The sequence below is a fragment of the Mustela lutreola genome, chromosome 6 (genome assembly GCF_030435805.1).
Source record: "Mustela lutreola isolate mMusLut2 chromosome 6, mMusLut2.pri, whole genome shotgun sequence".
Classification (NCBI taxonomy): Eukaryota; Metazoa; Chordata; class Mammalia; order Carnivora; family Mustelidae; genus Mustela; species Mustela lutreola.
The window spans coordinates 29,632,157-29,651,169 of record NC_081295.1 but is presented as its reverse complement, the minus strand read 5'-3'; the positions used below and the strand labels follow the sequence as shown (position 1 = coordinate 29,651,169).

Below are 19,013 nucleotides of genomic sequence, written 5' to 3'. Positions count from 1 at the left end.
TGAATGACTGTGCAGAGAGTACATGGAATGAAATTTGAAAGGGAGAAAGATAAATGCTCTCTATTGTTAAACTAGTACCTGTTTCCCAAAGACAGAGGTTGGGCAGTGTCAAATATCAGATGCTCACACTTTCATTCCATTACCAAAGTAACAATAAAGAAGAGATTCTGTTGGCGGCAAAGGTCCCATAGGTCACTCATAACTGAATAGAGAGAATATTAAGAAGCAGCAAGGCTGAGACAAGAATGAGGAAACTGGATTAAGACATAACCGGTGAAAATGACAAATGGAAAAGACATGTTTTTGAATTGTACTCTATATTTTATGGCCTAAATTATATGCTACCTTATTATTTACTGATGAAGGGATTTGCACTGTTGGGGAGAGTTATCTCTCACAAATGTCTAAGTATCTTCTAAAAAAGATCTAGAGTAGACGAAATAGAGAAATGCTACTTTGCTGTCTTTTACTGCAAGCTCATTCGTTAGAATTTGCAAGTGAATTTGTATTTTGGGCCTTTAGCACAGTATGTGCCATAGAAATTATGCTAAAGATTTCTGAATTTGTCAATTAATGGAGACATATTTAATATTATTTTCCTGATGCTTAACTTCATAGCTTTATATCAGCATAGAGTATTTATTATTCTGAAACTGTGCAAAAGTTTGAGGGATAATGCTCGGTACTTAAGGCAAGATCTATATATACCTGGGCTCTAAAAGAAGGAATTATTGAAAGAAAAAAGCAAAATCATATTTAAATTATGGTAAATTATGATAACAATAGCAAAGAAATTTTTATGATATGGATTTATCTAAAAGGGCATATCTCAAATATTCAAGTTCACAGAAAAAGTAAGCACAAATTCCATGTATTTAAGCAAATCACACACACACACATAAATGCATACATACATAAACGTAAAGAAAACTTTATACATTTTCTTTATCTTCTAAGAACTGTATGATTATTCTTTCTATTTTCCAGGTGGCATTTTCGAATATGTGGAATCTGGCCCAATGGGAGCTGAAGAGCTTGCATTCAGATTTGCTGTGAATACAATCAATAGAAATAGAACGTTGTTACCCAATACCACCCTAACTTATGACACCCAAAAGATAAACCTCTATGACAGTTTTGAAGCATCCAAAAAAGGTAATTGACAAATATTTAACATTATATTTTCTGGAATTCAAATTTCCAGGTATTCTTGAGAGATTTCTTAATTCCAAATGTAATTAATAAGTTATTAGGAATATTTTCATGCAAATATTTCTTTTTAAAATGCATGTAAATTTTATCAGGGACAGTAAGATGATATGGTTACCTATTATAAAAAAAAAGCTTTTAACATGAAATACGATTAGGTCTATGATTGTTGTGAAATTGGTTTTTTTTCCCCAATAATCCTGTTTTCTTAGTAAACTATTCCTATTTTTAAGAACCCACTAAATAAAATGATACATCAGTGGATTTTACCAAGTTTTGGAATCCATTTTTACATTTTTATTTCTATTACCTGTCACTTCTACTACATTATTACTATTGTCTCAATTTACTGACTCCCTTGAAAGTTCTGTAGTTCCAAGTGACTTTATAATGTCAGTCCAATCTTAAAACTTCACTGGAAAATTTTCAAAAAGCTTTCATTTATGTGTACTCCATGCCTGTTTTTAAACTAGTGGATGTATCTTCTTATGACTGAAAATAAATGGAAAATGTGAAAATTGAATTATAAGAAGATATAATTAGAATATTTATAAATTTTATTTTATTATGTTGTTAAACTGTGTTTTTAATGGTAAGAATAGAAAAATAACTTTGTAGATATGACTTTAACATTTATAAAGTAAGGAAGGTAATAGAGAACTATTATCAACGCATTATTTTAACCAAACAACAATCTTGGTAGTAAGTGCGTTTTGAGAGAGGTTTCCATAGTCTTACTTGTCTAAGTGGGTGATCTTTTCTTTGCATAGTTAGCATTCTTTTGCACAGTTAGCATTAACAGGAATTAAATTTCATAATATAGATTTTTCTCAAAGGAGTGGACTTAGAAAGCATTTGCTCTAAATTTATATTTTTAAAACAACATTTATTTTTCTGTAATTCTAATATTGTTTTATTAGCTATCTTACCTTGATGGAAATGTACATAATTATTTATAATTCTAACCTGGTCTAGATTTCTTCTAATTTCATTAATATTAATGGCAACTGATAAGGTACAATATTCTGTGAGATGAAAGTACCCTTTTTATCCCCCAGCTAACTAGTGTTTATCAAAGCCTATATTCTGCCTGCCCTTTGAATTCATATCTTTATGAATACAAATAAGTTTCCACATTTCAGAACCATGTCAGGGTGATGAAAGGTTTTAAAGGCTGGAAAAAAAGGGTAAAGGTTATTGTGAAATACTACATTTGTCATCATAATTGCAAAATAAGTCATTAACTGTAAGACAAGCGCATTTGATTAGTGACATAGTTCATGATTATTTCCATTAGGAAGAAGAAGCTCTGTCTCAAATGAAATAATTTAGACCAAAGAATATGGAATATGGGTGAAGCATAAAAAAATATTAAGAGGTTTCTTAATGAGAAATTCAAAGGAGTAATGTAAAAATAACAGACTAGCATGTTCTTTTAAAACATTTTTTAAAGATTTTATTTATTTATTTATTTGAGAGAGGGAGCATGCACAAACACTAGATGTACAGTCATAAGAAAGTATATCCACTAGTTTAAAACACCAGAAGAGGGAGGGGGAGAAACAGACTCCTTGCTGAGCAGAGGGCCTAACTTGGGACTTGATCCCAGAACCCTGGGATCAGGAACTGAGCTGAAGGCAGATACTCAACTAACTGCAACACCCAAGTGCCCAGAGACTAGCATGTTCTAGCAACAAACAGGTTACTGTCTCAGGAATTATGAGGTGTTAAACTCATTTGGTTTACAAAATATTAAAAGGGGTTTACAAATTCTGTCACCCACTAAAATCCAGTGAAGTTTATATTCATTCATACCCCTTCCTTCTTAAATTCTAGAATACCCTCTGTTGACATTATTTGTAAAATTATTTGAACAGTGAGCTACAGATGTCTGGAAGAATTTCCCTTCTAACAAACATAATGTTTGGAATTCAACAAAATATGGAAATTATCTAAATGTAGATGTTATTTATAAGGAAAACAAAATCTTTCTTCAGGATAAACCTTCAGGCTTACGATAATAATGTGGTAATGTTGGCAAGCTGGTATCTCTCCCCCATTATTGACCGACTTCTATCTCCTCTTCAGCCTGCGATCAGCTGTCTCTTGGGGTAGCTGCCATCTTCGGGCCTTCACACAGCTCTTCAGCAAATGCTGTGCAGTCTATCTGCAATGCTCTGGGGGTTCCCCACATACAGACCCGCTGGAAGCACCAGGTGTCGGACAACAAAGATTCCTTCTATGTCAGTCTTTACCCAGACTTCTCTTCACTCAGCCGTGCCATTTTGGATTTGGTGCAATTCTTCAAGTGGAAAACTGTCACGGTCGTGTATGATGACAGCACTGGTAAGAAAAATCAGTAGCCTTCAGGGCTATGCTTTAAGTATGCACAACGTTCTGAAACTTATTCAAGATTCTTACTATGTTCTTCTTTGGTTTTTTAATTAAGGTGAGTAATGGAAAGACATTTGGAATCAAACATCAACACTAATTTCACACATCCAAAGAACAGCTACATCCCATCCTTTCTCTCTATATTTGTGAGATAAGCACTTTCCTTCCCTGTGAAGGATCAGTTAGCATGAACTATAATATTGGATGAAGGATAGAGAGAGTATAAAATATAATATTGAAATTTTATTCAAAGAATTCTTCTGCTAGGTTCAGGATAGTTTCCCACAATAAAGTCTTACAATTGACTGTTAGTGAAACTTATCAAGAAATTCAGGATTTTGACTTAACATTTTCTTTGACCATTTATGTGCCAAAAATGTGTATGATAAATAATAACTTTTATATCTGTATAGCATGTTTGAAGTTGAAGAAAAGTTTTTTTTTTTTTTTCAAATTTGAAACAATGTAATACCCATTGAAATACTCAAGAGTTTTTAGAACTATGTGTAGACATAGTTTAGGAATTTGGAAAATAGAGTTTTCTAGGTGATATTTATTACAGTGTCTTTGATGAGTATTTAATGAGTGTTTGCTGGCTAGAGGTTGTTTGTGCTTTCTTGTTCTAATGTATATTATTATTTTTATATATGAATTGTTGTTTTGAAGTAGTAATTGAAAACAAGTCTCATAGATAAATATATGAAAGTAAAAAATGGAAAATAAATGTATTTTATTTTCTTTGGCAACTATACTGGTAGAAGTTCATACTATATTGATTATTTTATAGTGACAGGAATTTTGTATTAAGATGTTTATCAATAGTCCAAATAGTGCTCTAAAATAGGATGTGATTATAGTATTTTATTCTAAGACATTTCACTATACCTTCATGTTTACATAAAAATTGAAATTCATTTGAATTCTCCCAAAGTAATCTAGTAGCACACTTTGTTCATGCGTGCAAGATATAGAACTATGTGCAGGACTAAGACCCTTTGCCCATAAAATTGACCAACTAGACAGATAGGAATTCTCTCAGGAAGACAACGGAAGAGAGACTTACAGGGTTGAGAAAACAATGACTATAACTTGAAAATCATTTTCATTAGGGTAAGAAAGACTGAGTCTCAATACCCATTAAGAGAGTAATCTTACTTTTCTGATTTTAAAAAGTGAAATTTTCATGAATAATTTTAACTTAGAAATATAAATAAAAGCCCTTCAAAAAATATCTTAGTAAGTACATTTGATGTCTTTTAACTGAATTAGACTTACTAAGTTTGTTGTATGATGTTTTACTCCCAAATCATTACTTTTCTGTTGTTGATAAATTTCTTTATGTCAAGTTATCAATGGTAGATTCCATGTGAATGGTTTTTCTGGGGTGTTATAATGTAATGGTTCAGGAAAACCTCAGTTACAAATTGGTCCATAACTCTTTATGAATGGTCATATACGAAACTATATAAATATGAATACATACACATTGTGAATCTGTGAGTTATCTACTTCTCTGTTCCCTCTGATTTAATTCAAGTGATTGCTATCCAAACATCACATATCTTCATATATATATGTATACACACACGGTATATACACACATATGTGAGTGCATACGTTGTACATGTGATATTTATATTTATTTCTTATTATTTTAAAACTCCTCATGGTAGAAAGGATATTGGCAAATGTTCAAAATGCTTATGGATAATACATCTTCTTCATTATTCTGTGTGTGTGTGTGTGTGTGTGTGTGTGTGTATTATGACATTTTTATTTCACATATGTAGCTCTTGAGTGATTGACTAAAATGATAATGGGATTTGTGACCAAGATCAAATCACAGTTCGATAAAGCAAAGCTTCATATGTAATTGATCTTTTTCTTTAAATAATATTCTAAACATTCATATCATAGAAGCAAATTTAAATAGAGAAATAAATGTAATTAGTTAATTCAATGTATACACTTTTAATGGAAACTTGACCTCGGATTAAATTTATTAAAATAGTTTAAAACTATTTAAAAGAAAATTTGCTGCACTCTTCACTTTGATAGTGACATAAATACTTGGCGATTCTAAAACCTGATTACTCAAATATTAATGTTAAGACTCACTACAAAATTATCCGTAGGGTAGGTGCACCTTAAAAGTACTCTGAGGAGAATAAAAGCTTATAATTGCTCTATTTCATGCAACATTTAATTTAAAATATCTTGGTAAAGAATCTACTATTTGCCCGGGACCAATGCAGGTGTGTTTATTCCAATAGAGCAAAGTTCTGGCCCTGGCTGAGCTTCTAGTTCCTATTTAGTGATATGTCATTGTCCATGTTTTTACTACATTTGTAGTGAGCTAGTGGCATCTGCAACTGGCCATTGGTAGTACCTTTAAATATATTTATTTTTATTTATTTATTTGAGAGAAAACAAGTAAGCAAGAGAGAGCACAAACTAGGGGAGGGGCAGAGGGAGAGGGAGGAGTAGCCCTTTACCCCACACCCCTGCTAAGCAGGGAGCCCAATGTAGGGACTCTATCCCAGGACCCTGGGACCCGAACCTGAGCTGAAGGCAGATCCTTAATTGACTGAGACACCCAGGGGCCATGGTCCCTTTTAATTTAACACACTTTTGAGAATGTGGCTGTCCTTGATATTTTGATAAGATAGAACTGACCCTAAGATTCCCTTTGAAATGTATTCATAAATATTTGGAAGTAGACTTTTTTCTCCTTTTCAGCTATTTTTAAAAGTCTCAAGGTGGAATTTTAATGAGAGAATTCAACAGAGAGGATTCGTAAACTTCCCAAGTGAACAAGATGCCTATTTGATCGTGTGGGAGGAAATCTGATTATAGCAAGGATTATAAACTGAAATGGGGAAAAATCCACCTCATATTTAGCAAGATAAATATTATTGACTCCATTATGGACTCCTATATCTGCTGTTTACTGCAGGACACACTGTGCCATTTTATTTACATTTCTTTTTTCCCTTTCCAGATTTATTTATTATGTATGCTATCCCTCCCATTTATATTCATTTCTGTTTTGTTGTGTTGTCCAGTTTGATACATGATAATTATACTTTCCTCCAGTCTTTGTTCCCACCCCCAAAACAGATGGGATGATAGATGAAATATAGTGCTGGAGTAGGAGAAATTCTTAGAATGATGTTAACAGGAGCTGTTTATTTTTTATGATAATTAGCATTTGTTGTTGTCGTGGATGAATGCTTTTAAACACCCTGAAAGTCTGTTATAGCTCTGAATGATGTCCAAAAATGATGGAAAAGAATTGGCTTCAGAAACAAAGCTGTGTTTCTGTCAGTCATTTTGGAACATATGATTCACTTTAAATATAAACTAAAAATAAGTTGGATAGCTGTCAGCTCATAAGCAATTCCAGGATAAGTTCTGAATATTTGCTTTAAAATCCCTGTGTTTCATCTTTGTTTATAGACCAGCAGTCCATTAACAAAGAACTCTGGACTGGTAAACAGAAGCCTGGAATTCTATTCCCAATTTTGCTACTAAACACTGGTACAACTTTGGAAATGAGGAGATGAGAATGAAAATAACTACAGAAAAGAGCTATAAGGCACTAGGCATTGTGATAGTTGCTATTATATAAACTATTTCACTTCATCATCAAAACAGTTCTGTGAGTCCCAAAGGAAACAGGTTATTATCACACCATTCCTGCTTCCTTCCGTGACTGGCTTTTCTGCCCACCAACAGCCGAAGACAGAAACGTGAACATCTCCCTTCATTTTTTCCCTTTTTCAGGCCCCTCAATCAGGCTATAACAGTTGTCAATGCTACACCTGTATGATCTCTCAAATCTTTTTTTCCCATCCTCTCTGGTACTTCTCGGGTCAAGATCACCATTATCTCTCACCTGGATTATTATTAACAGCTTCCTAACTGACCCCCTACTTCAAGTCTATATCCACTAAAATCCAGTCTCCACTCTGCAGTTAGAGTTTTTTTTTTTTTTTTTTTAATGCAATTGTGATCCATTCTCCTTATTAATGGCTTCTCATTGCTGTAAGGATAAAGTCGAAACTTTTTAAAGAGACTTCTAAGACCTGACATGATCCAGTTCCTGGAGCTTTCCAGTGACCTTTGAGTCTGAATTCCTCACTTACGTCTATTCAGATGAGCTGTTAAACTTCTTTCAAGTTGCCCAATATCCTATTTCTGTACACCTAGAAATTTCTCATTCTGGCCTCCACTCCTCCCATCCACTAAATTCATACACATGTGCTCATGCGCATTTACACATACATGCTCACACATACCATCTGGCTTAGCTGTCACAAAGAAAGTTTACCCCAGCGCATCCCAGCACCTGGTACTACCCCCGACCCTCGCCCATGAGAACATTCATCACATTATAAATGAGTTTTCTTGGCTATATTTTACACTGGATCAAATACACACCTGAGCAGAATGAACCCTAAGGCTATGAACTCTTCTGTCATCAGCACCTGGTTATGACAGGTGACTGTCATGACTCATGGATCTACCTTAAAAATTTCCCCTTCTGCCATATCTGCACGTCTACAGCAATACCTATCATGTTTGCACGATATGACCCTGCTTCCCAAACCACCACTGAGCGTGTCAGTGAGATGGGCATATACACATTCAGTTTTCTTCCTATAAACTTGAAAAAGAACACAGACACAGGGACATCTGGTAGACTGGTCTATCATTGTTACTATGGTCTTTGATGTCAAAACATTCTGTATTGAAATCCGGGCTCTGTTGTATACTTTTCAGCAAGTTACTTGATTTTAAAAGTCTGAGTTGATGCATTTGTAAAGTAAAGATAATAAATACTTTAGAGGACTATTGTCCTGCCTCATAGAGCCCACATAGTAGTAGCTTAAAACTCACAATAATGCAAATTTCATGTCTTTGTGCTATTTATGCCTTACTGTACTCTAGGAAAAAGGAATTATTAATCCTACTTTTTTTTTTTTTTTAACATGAGAAAATTTAGATGCAGAGAACTGGGATAATTTGCCCAAGGTTACACAGCAAGTAAATTGTAGATCTGGGTTTTGACCCTGGGCAGTCAACTTCAGAACATACTCTGTTTAATTAAATACTGTTATATAATGTTAGTTGGTCTGGTTTGGTTCATTTTGTTGTCATTATTTTAAGCAAAGGAATGACACAGAACTATTTTTGGTAAAGGCTCTCTGCCCTTAGTGTGGAGAACATATCAGGGCTATTGGGGTATGGTAGGGAACGAGGCAAGACCAGAATCAAGAGGATTTCTAAATTAATCAGGTTGAAAAAAAGATGACAATCTCACTTAAAAAGTTTTTGGTGGAATGCTATTGAGGTAGAGATTCTAGGAAATTATCGAAGATAAGGATTGTAGGGTTTAGTAAGTAAATAAAAAGAGGAGAGAGTGATAGAGACAGAGAAAAATGATCTTTATGTTTCTGGTCTGGGCTATTAATCATTGGCATATTTACCTAAGAGCGGAAAACAAGAAAAAGAGATTTTGGAGAGGGGAGAGTATATTTGGTTCTTAACACTTTAGCTTGAAGTGACTATAAAATATTCCCTTGGAGTCATCCAGTGTTGTTGAAGTTTTCATAAATGCATTTTGGGAAACAGAAATTTTCAAATGGGCATATAAGAGTGCCTTGGTGGCTCAGTTGGTTAAGCATTCAACTCTTGATTTCAGCTCAGGTCATGATCTGGGGGTCTTGAGATCAAGCCTGGCATCTGACTCTGTGCTTAGCAGGGAGTAAATGCTTGAGATTCTCTGTCTCTGCCCCTCCCTGCCCCGTCTAAAATAAATAAATAAATCTTCTAAAAAATGGGCATAGAGGTGCTTGGGTGGCTCAGTTTGTTAAGTGTCTGCCTTTGGCTCAGGTCATGATCCCAGAGTCCTGGGATGGAGCCCTGCATCAGGCTCCTTACTATGCGGGGAGCCTGCTTCTCCCTCTGCCTGCTGTTCCCCTGCTTGTGTTCTCTCTTTGTCTCTCAGTCAAGTAAATAAATAAAATCTTTAAAAAATTATATGAATAAATAAAAAATTTTAAAAATGAGCAGATGGTACTTTCATTGTCATTTGTTCTGCCCTTGATTTGTAATTCTTTGTGGTGTGAGGAAGTAAAAAAATTTGCCAAAAAACAAAGTCATGGTACAAGAAAATTCAGTTATTTTAGTGAGTAGGCAGTCATGGAAATCAATATAGACTTTTATTTAAAGTGTCTTAATTTTTAAAAGATTTTTTATTTACTTGAGAATGAGAGAGAGAGAATGTGCACACATGAGCAGGGGAGAAGGGGAGAGAGAGAGAAAGAGAAGCAGGGGAGAGGGAGAGAGAGAAGCAGGCTCTCTCCTGAGCAGGAAGCCTGACGTGGGATTTGATCCAAGGACCCTGGGATCATGACCCGAGCCAAAGGCAGATGCTTAACTGATTGAACCGTGCAAATGCCCTGAAATCTGTCACTTTTTTTTAAGGGATTATAATATTTAACAGGCTGATCTTTGAGTAATTTCTATGATATGAATATAGAAAAGTAGGTCTATATACTAAAGAAAAGCAGAAATGCTTTCTTCAGGGACTTTATTAACTTGGATGAAGTATATGTATAAATTACGTTCCACACACATCTGTCTGTGCTTTTGGAGTTAGTTTAATAAATGCAAAATTAAGCAATAATAATTTTTTTTAAATCTTGAACCTGTGTTTAAATAGGATAAAATAAAATAATTTAAGAAGATAAGTTAATATGAAAATATATATTCCTGGAAGACACTCGTTTTCAATACTATGGCAATTTTTGTATTATAAAATTTATAACCAAATAATTTCAATTTTATTTCAGGAAGTAGGGTAATTTGGATCTAAGATGATTATATGTTGTAAAATCTAAGTACAAAGCTCCAAGTTCTTTAATTCCAAGAGCACATACAATAAGAAATTATGAGTTAAACCCAATTATTTGGATATAATTGATTACATAGCTTGATATATTAGTGTTTCTACAATGTTGGTTTTGCTTGAACATAGTTTCTTTATTCCTATTTAAGCTAGCATAAAATTATTTGGAATATTTCTTGGGCTCTGATTACATGACAGTGAATATTTTTAAACATATTCAAAGAGCTAATTTTTCTTCAATTTTAAAATCTTTAAAATTTATGCCAACCCCAAAACCTGAAAATAACATTTCTAATCCACAACAATCACACAAGTCATATTCCTGCATATCTGTGGGTCTAACAAACTAGAAGGGGCAGGTCTTATACCAGAGCCAGTGATCAGCAGAATTTGTTTTCATTGGAAGAGAAGAAAATAATAAAGTGGGAGCAATTCCCTGGTGACAGTCAGACACTGCCAGTTTTCCTAAATTTAAATCTGGAACATGATAAATTTGGCCAGAGCCTCTTGGTCGTTACTTTTCCTCCAGCCTTTTCTTTCTGTTTGTCTCCTTCTCTACGAAGGATAGGGAGAAGGGAGGGCTTGTATTCCCTCTCCGATGCCCTTGACAATTCTGACTACTCCGTCTTCAAGGGAAAAGAAAAACTCTCCTACTTTGGTCTCTGTGCTGTCACTCTCTCCTTGTGACCTCCTTCCTTTCAGCCATTTATTTCATTTTTATATTCATAAAATGGTAATGAAAACTGATATTTAAAACTGCTCCTTAAAAACTGATATTCACATTTTTTTAGACTTGTTCTCTGCTTATTTCATTTCCCCAAAAGATTTTCCTCTGCCCCATATCTTCCTTTGCCTCTAATTATATGGATAACTGATCTACACCTTCACTTGTTTCTACCATGTTCCATACTCATAGATCTAGCCCCAACTGATCATTTTTATTTGGATGTCTCAGAAGCACATCGAACCCAGACTCATTGTCTTTATTCTGAACTTTCTTTTTCTCCTGGGTTCTCCTTATTTCTTAGGTTTCCCAGCCATATCCACAGTGATCAGACTAGATTCTTGTCTTTCTGTCATCCCTCATTTTCAATAGATCACTTAAACATTTTCATTTTTTTAAAAGATTTTATTTATTTATTTGGCAGATAGAGATCACAAGCAGGCAGAAGAGAAGCAGGCAGAGAGAGAGGAGGAAGCAGGCCCCCCACCGTGCAGAGAGCCCGACGTGGGGCTCCATCCCAGGACCCCAGGACCATGACCCGAGCTGAAGGCAGAGGTCCCAACCCACTGAGCCACCCAGGCACCCCTAAACATTCTCATTTTTATCTTGCAATTCTCAAATTTGGCTCTATTCTCTATTCCCACCCCTGTCTTAGTTAACACACCTGCATACAGCCTTGACCAGGTTCCACCTGGTACCCTATTTAAGTTCATCTGTCTGATGCAGACAAAATGGTCTTTTTTTGCAATGACAATCTGGTGATGTCATTCCCAGTCTTAACACTGTCTGGTGACTCCTCGGTTCTTGGAAGAATGAGTTCTAATTTCTCAGCATGACACATGCAGCCTGTGTCACTGTCATTCTCATGCCTCTTTGATTTTGCTTTCCTGGTATTTCTTCTCTCAATACTTACGCCACAGCCTTCCTTGAGTAATTTAATTCCCCCTTACCAATCATGTTCTGCTCTTTCAAGTCTCTTTGCTGTGCACAAACTGTTCTCTTTACCTGATATGCCCTTCCCATTTGGTGATTTATTTACACCTTCAGGATGCACCTTAAAACATTCTTACAAAGTATAAATGTGAAGTAAACTTCCCTGACTCTTACCCATGCGAGCTGATAATTCTGTTCATTGTATGATGCAAGACTTTGGTTGATAAAATAATTCATCATTAATTCTGTAGTAAATCTTATTTTCAGCATATTCATGTCACCCAGTTAGCAGGAATGATGCTTTCCTTGGCATGAGAATGTTAACTATTTTATAATTAATTCATCTATTTATTTTTCTCTTTTTGTTTTATTTTAAGTTTATTCCTTTATTTAGCTTACAAAAACTAATCAAATATTTATTATGTGTTGTCATTGTTCTAGATACTGGAAATACAAGAGTGAACAAAATAGATAAAAATTCTTTGACTTGTGGAGTTTGTATTCTGGTAAAGGGTGATAAACAATAACAAAATAAATATGTATATTACATTGTATCAAATGTGGTAGGTGTTATGGAGAGAAATAAAACAAGGAAATATATAGGGAGTGCAAGGGAGTGAATACTACAATATTAAGTTGTGTTGTCAGAAGAGAACTTACTCAGAAGATGACACTTGAGTTAAGACTTTAATGAGCTGAGGAAATATGCCATGGGAATATCTGAAGCTAAGAGTGTTCTAGACGAAAAGCAAGGAGAAAAAAACATCAGGGGAGAAAGAAATAAAGAATTTCAAGTCCAGGAAGATTTTCATTATCGTTCGTTTTTTATTGTTGTTGTTTAGTTTTTTTGTTTGTTTTTGTTTTGTTTTGTTTTGTTTTGTTTTTAGTTTAAAGAAGGATTTTTGGGAACCTGAAGATTTTTTTAGATATTTAGCACTTGTTTTATATGTGTATATGTGTTTATATTTGTATATGTGCATATGTAGTTTTATATGTATATGTTCCATTATTGACTATTCTAGGATGCCTTAGAAATTAATAGCAAAATAACAACAATGTTATTTCTTTAAAAATACTTCACTGTAAAGACTTCAACATACGTGCTCATTTTCTTTTAAAGATTTTATTTATTTATTTGACACGCAGAGATCACAAGTAAGCAGAGAGGCAGGCAGAGAGAGAGAGGGAAGCGGGCTCCCTACTGAGCAGAGAGCCCAATGTGGGGCTCGATCCCAGGACCCTGGGATCATGACCTGAGCCTAAGACAGAGGCTTTAACCCACTGAGCCACTCAGGCGCCCAGGTTGTGAAACATTTTTAATATTTACCTACTGTGGCCCAGAAGCAAGGTGGTAGAATGGGAAAGCATGGACTTTTAGATTCAGCCAGACATGATAATAATGAAATGTGTGATGTTGGCCAAGTTACATAACTTCCTTACTTCTATGTTCTTTATGGTTTTTCTATGCCTCTTGCAAGGATTAAATAACATCACAGGAATAATATATATATATATGTATATATATATATATATATATCAATCACAATTTCTGGAGCTGTTACTATTTTGCTTATTTATTTGTTTGTTTGTTTTCCAGAACCTGAACTATCTCTTTGGAGGGAAGTAAAGGGAGAAAGTAGTTAAAAGGAACATCTGGATAGAGGGTGGGTCTGATGATTATTCAGAATGTGTAGTCCCTTTAGTTCCTATAATTTTAAAAGTATAATTACTATTATCTCAAACAGTAAGTATGCAGACTCATAGGTTGATAGACAACCCTTACAGCTTTGAGCTCAAGTCTTAGTTTATCATGGGAATTTCTGCATTGAGGGCATTGAATAGCAATGGACCACAGTATCTTGACTTGTAACTTAAAACAAACAAACAAACAAACAAACCAAAACCTAAAAAATCACTTTAAAGGAAATGTTCATATCTACCTACAGGGAAATCATGATAACTCAGGGAAACTATCTCTATGCAGGTACGAAGTAATAATGCATGCAATTTGTGGTTTCTGATGATCTAACAGACTACCATAGTGGATCTTTAAGAATCTGGATGAATAGTATCTTTGGTCTAAGACAAATCTGTAATATCTTCTTTATATTTGTATCTCTAGAACCTGGAGGCATTTAGTAGGTGACTAAAAAAAAATGCTCATGTGACCAATAAACAGAGATACTGCTACCCAATCCTAATTGTACTGAGCCTATGTTTATCAATTTCTAAGCTACAGATAGACCTCTAAATCATACTTATCTAAAGCTATAGTGTATCTTTATCTTGAATCTGCAACGTAGTTAACAAAAAACAATGCCTACTGATCCCATCTGAGGAGAAGGGGGACAGGGACGGGGTGGTTGGGTTATGGACACTAGGGAGGGTGTGTGATATGGTGAGCGCTGTGAAGTGTGTAAGCCTGACGATTCACAGACCTGTGCCCCTGGGGCAAGTAATACATTATATGTTAATAAAAATAATTAATTTTTAAAAATGCCTAGGAACATACTAGGAGAAGCCAGTGGGTCTTCATCAGGGCTGATATTGTCTCCAGGGGACATCTGGCAATGTCTAGAGATATTTTCGTCAGAACTAGGAGTGGGGAATGCTACTGGGATTTGCTCAGTAGAGGCCAGGGATGCTGCTAAACATACTACAATGTACAGGACAGCTCCCCACAGGAAAGAATTATCTGGTCCCAATGTATCGAGGACAAAAAACTTTGACCTAAGCAAAGGATATTTGAGACTGGCACTTAGCACATCACTGTTACATATAATTCTGCTTTCTGCTTCCCATGCCAAATGCTTTATATACTCATCCATACGATGTGTATTCCAGCCATTCAGGTATATTTTCTATTATCTAACTTTAATTTGCCTTCTCTTTTACAATATGGCAGAAGCTATTCATCTCTAGTTTAAAAAAAAAAAAAAAAAGCAAATGATCGAGTGAGTTGTATGAGGGACATTATGCATCGTTTCCACAGGGACTGTCTGCTGGTTCTGATATAATCTTCATCTCTGTAAAAGTGGAGATCCTATATGCCGTTTACTTATCTCTGTTTATCTCCTATATTTTTTTGTCTGGCTGAAGTTTTGCAATCTCATAAAACAAAACCCTGGCTTAATATGCACTTTTGTAGCCCAGGAGAAAACTTGAGGTCTTCAAAAGCATATATGGTGCAAAAGTTGCGAAGATCATATCATACTATTACTTCTGTTTAATGCTTTCTGCAAGCATTAGCACTTCTCCACCTAGAGTAAACTGTCCACATCAGAGCATAGTTATGCAGAGATGCACACAGATAAACAAAGACCCTGGATCCTATTTTATCTTCAGATGCTAAGTCCTCCTTACTTGTCAATGCATACAGGAATCTATGTATTTTTGTCATCACCTCTTACTTGAGGTTTGTTGGATTTTCCCTACTTGTGTCTGTTGTAAGAAGGTAGAGAGTTGTAATGAAGACCCTGAGTGCCAGATTCAGCATTTGGGGTTCAGATTCTGATTCTGACACTTAGTAGTATTTTACTTTAGAAAGGCTCTTTACAACTTAGATCCAAATTTGTTTATATGGGAACAATGACAGGGTTGGTGTGAAAATTGAAAAATGAGGAATGTGCTAAGTACTTAGATCATAGCTGTCATGCAGCACATTCTCAATAGCCGTTATTGTCACCATAATCAATATTAGTATTTAACCCTCACTCATTATTCATATCTTTCCTTTCTCTCTTCACTGCGTTATAAGTCATGGGATGATTTCTTCTCCAAATGTCTCTGTTTTCTCCTTCCCATATATTGCTGGTTGAAGATTGAAAACTTTAAGGTAATGCTGATAGAGACAGAAATGTAGCAGTTTTAATTACCTGGCAGGAAATTTAGCATAGCCTCACAAGAATCATTTAGCGTAGCCTCACAAGAATCTCACAAGTCATCCTCGAATTTCTGTAGTGATATCTAGTGATATTTATTAGTGATATGTAGTGTTGTAGGAGCAAAATATTTACGGAAATATTGTAATAGAAAGCAATTTGATATGTATTTTGTTTCTTTTTTTTCTGGTATAAAATGCACATATTTAAAGTGCAAAATTTGATGGGGTTTGACATCAGGAAATTATTACTACAATCAAGATAATAAATATTTCCATCACCCACTAAGATTTCCTTATGCCTCTTTGTAATTATGTTTACTTTTTATTTTATCATAAAGCCAAGAGGTAAAAATTAATTAGATTCAGATCCACACAAGTAAATCTTGTACTTTCTCCATTAGATATACAGAATTACAATTTAATTATAGTTATAATTAAATCACCATGAAAATAACAAAAACTGTTTTTTTGAAATCCAAGTGGGACATGTAATTGTATCAGAACACAGGTTCTTGGACCCATAACTATTTAGTATTTAATCATTTATTTACTCAACAAATATACGTAAAGCATCTACTATGAACCAGGTATTGTTCCGGAAGGTGAGGACAGAGTGCTAAAGAAGATGAATTCCCTGGAATGGCTTACTGGGGAGAGAAGCATTAAACTAGAAGTCTTATGCTGAGAGTAGAAAGTTCCAGACTATTTCTTTCTCAAATATGATGAAAAGAGAAATGGTAGAAAGACAAAATACTCCCCCAAACACTAAATTATGATAGGTTTTATCACACACACACAAAAAGAGTTCATAAATATTATTTGTATGTAATCAGGCTTCAATAACAAAGCCAGATTTTATGTTGAACCCTAGTGTTAGAGACACAGTAGAGAGCAAAAGCACTACTCATCTTCAAATACAGCAACAAATTTTAAAATCTCATATTAACATCAAACTTCTTACAGGGACAATAGGACTAATCAAAAGCAAAGAAGTTCAGGAATTTTTAGATAATAGTGTAATAAAAATTCATCAACTTATAAAATCAGTTCTATAAAGAAAATCTGCAACCTGTTAAATAAGTCCATATTTTTCTAAAAATAACAGCATGATGTTTACTTGTTCAGGGGAGATGGGCAGTTTTTATATTATGATATAATGCTCCAGTTTTGTTGAACAGAAGTGGTTTATATATTAAAGATAACAAATATTTTAAATTTTTGATAAGCAGACCTTAAAGACAAAACAGACCCTTTAGCATTTATTGTTTAGCTTACCATGGGATACTTATTTACATAATGTCTTACATCAAGCTAAAACATCTAGGCTAAGAAACTTAAAAACCATTGTTGCATTATTTACAATGCATACTTTCATATAACTTAAATTTGCCTGGATTTAGAAAATCTGAACACATCATCCAAAGCAATCTACAGATTTGAGGCGATCCCTGCTAAAATCTGAATGGCATTTTTTGCAAAATAGAAAAATCCATTCTAATATTCATTCAAAATTTCAAGAGATCACAAATTTAGGTGTGACTCTGTGAACTGCTTTGGTTGATGAAATGTAAGCAATAGTGCTGCTCATTTTTAGGTGGAAAAATTATATTGCCTGGCACTTAATTCTCCAGCTTACCCATTCTCTGCAATAGCAATTGTTCTGTGAGTTCAATGCATCTTAAAATGTTGAGTCAAAATTATTTAGAATTATTTAGACTTAGAGTAGACCTTACTTTTAGACATAAAATCTTGTTCTATTAAGTTGCTGGGATTTGGGGAATGATTTTTTCCTATAGCATAACCTCGTATTTCTCAAACTTCAGTGTACTTTGAAATCATCAGGAATATGTGTTAAAACACTGCTTGCTGGCCTTACTCCCAGTTTCTGATTTAGTAGGTGTGGGATGCAGCCTGAGAGATTTTCTTTCTAATAATTTCCCAGGTAATCATGATGTTACCTGTCTAGTGACCACACTTTCAGAATCACTGAACCATCAAATCTTAAAGAATAAGCAAATTATCACATTTTGAAAAATACTTGACAGTAACTCAAATTTGTCAATATAATAGACAAAAGCATACATTTATAAATAAAAATATAAAATTTTTAAACAAACCTAGAATGGTTTTATAGAGATTTAACTTTGATAAGATAAAATTATCAATCACTTATGAAAAATATTTATTCAGTTCTCTGAACATTTCCATACTGAATAGTTTTAATCCTGCTGAATACTCTTGTCCGAAAGCATTTTAAACAGTCTCAAATTAGATTTAATATGGAGGAAGAACACGATACCATAAATAAAGTAGAAATTGTCGAGTATAAATTAATAAGATTTAAAATCATCTAGCATTGATATAATGTTTTATAATCTCTGTTTCAGCAAATTTATAAATAGTGTTACTTTTCTTTTCTTTTTTTTTTTAAAGATTTTATTTTTATTTATTTGACAGACAGAGATCACAAGTAGGCAGAGAAGCAAGCAGAGAGAGAGGGGGAAGCAGGCTCCCCGCCAAGCAGAGAGCCTGATGCGAGGCTTGATCCCAGAACTCTGGGATCATGACCTGAGCCGAAGGCAGAGGCTTTAACCCGCTGAGCCACCCAGGTGCCCCAATAGTGTTACTTTTCAATTTAACTTTAAAGAATTTTGCAAAAAGTATTAATTGCATGACTAATGATTCTGATTTGTCAATTAAGCATTTTAAAAAATTTCCTGTCCCATTTTTACAATGAACTTTTTATCCTTTTATCCAATTGAAATAATTGGGTTGGCATTAAAGAAAATTAAGTCAACCCTTGAAATCTTAACACTAACTTGTTAATTACCCCCATTAATTATACAATGAGGATTGACAAGCAATAATTCCCTTTCCTAAAGTATGGCTGAAGGTCAGAGAGCTATCTTATTGGCATATTGAAAGACCAAAGCAAGGGATGCAAAATTTTTTTT

The 19,013-nt window shown here is 34.4% G+C and overlaps 1 protein-coding gene across 3 annotated transcripts in view; it reads left to right on the top strand.

Moving 5' to 3' along the window:
- GRIK2 (glutamate ionotropic receptor kainate type subunit 2) overlaps positions 1-19,013 on the top strand; it is a 644,466-nt gene that overhangs the window by 244,502 nt on the left and 380,951 nt on the right. For all 3 annotated transcript variants that reach the window (XM_059176999.1, XM_059177000.1, XM_059177002.1), the window contains exons 3-4: positions 988-1,155; positions 3,298-3,555. In XM_059176999.1, coding sequence (XP_059032982.1) covers positions 988-1,155; positions 3,298-3,555 — 426 coding nt within the window. The remainder of the gene's footprint in view (positions 1-987; positions 1,156-3,297; positions 3,556-19,013) is intronic.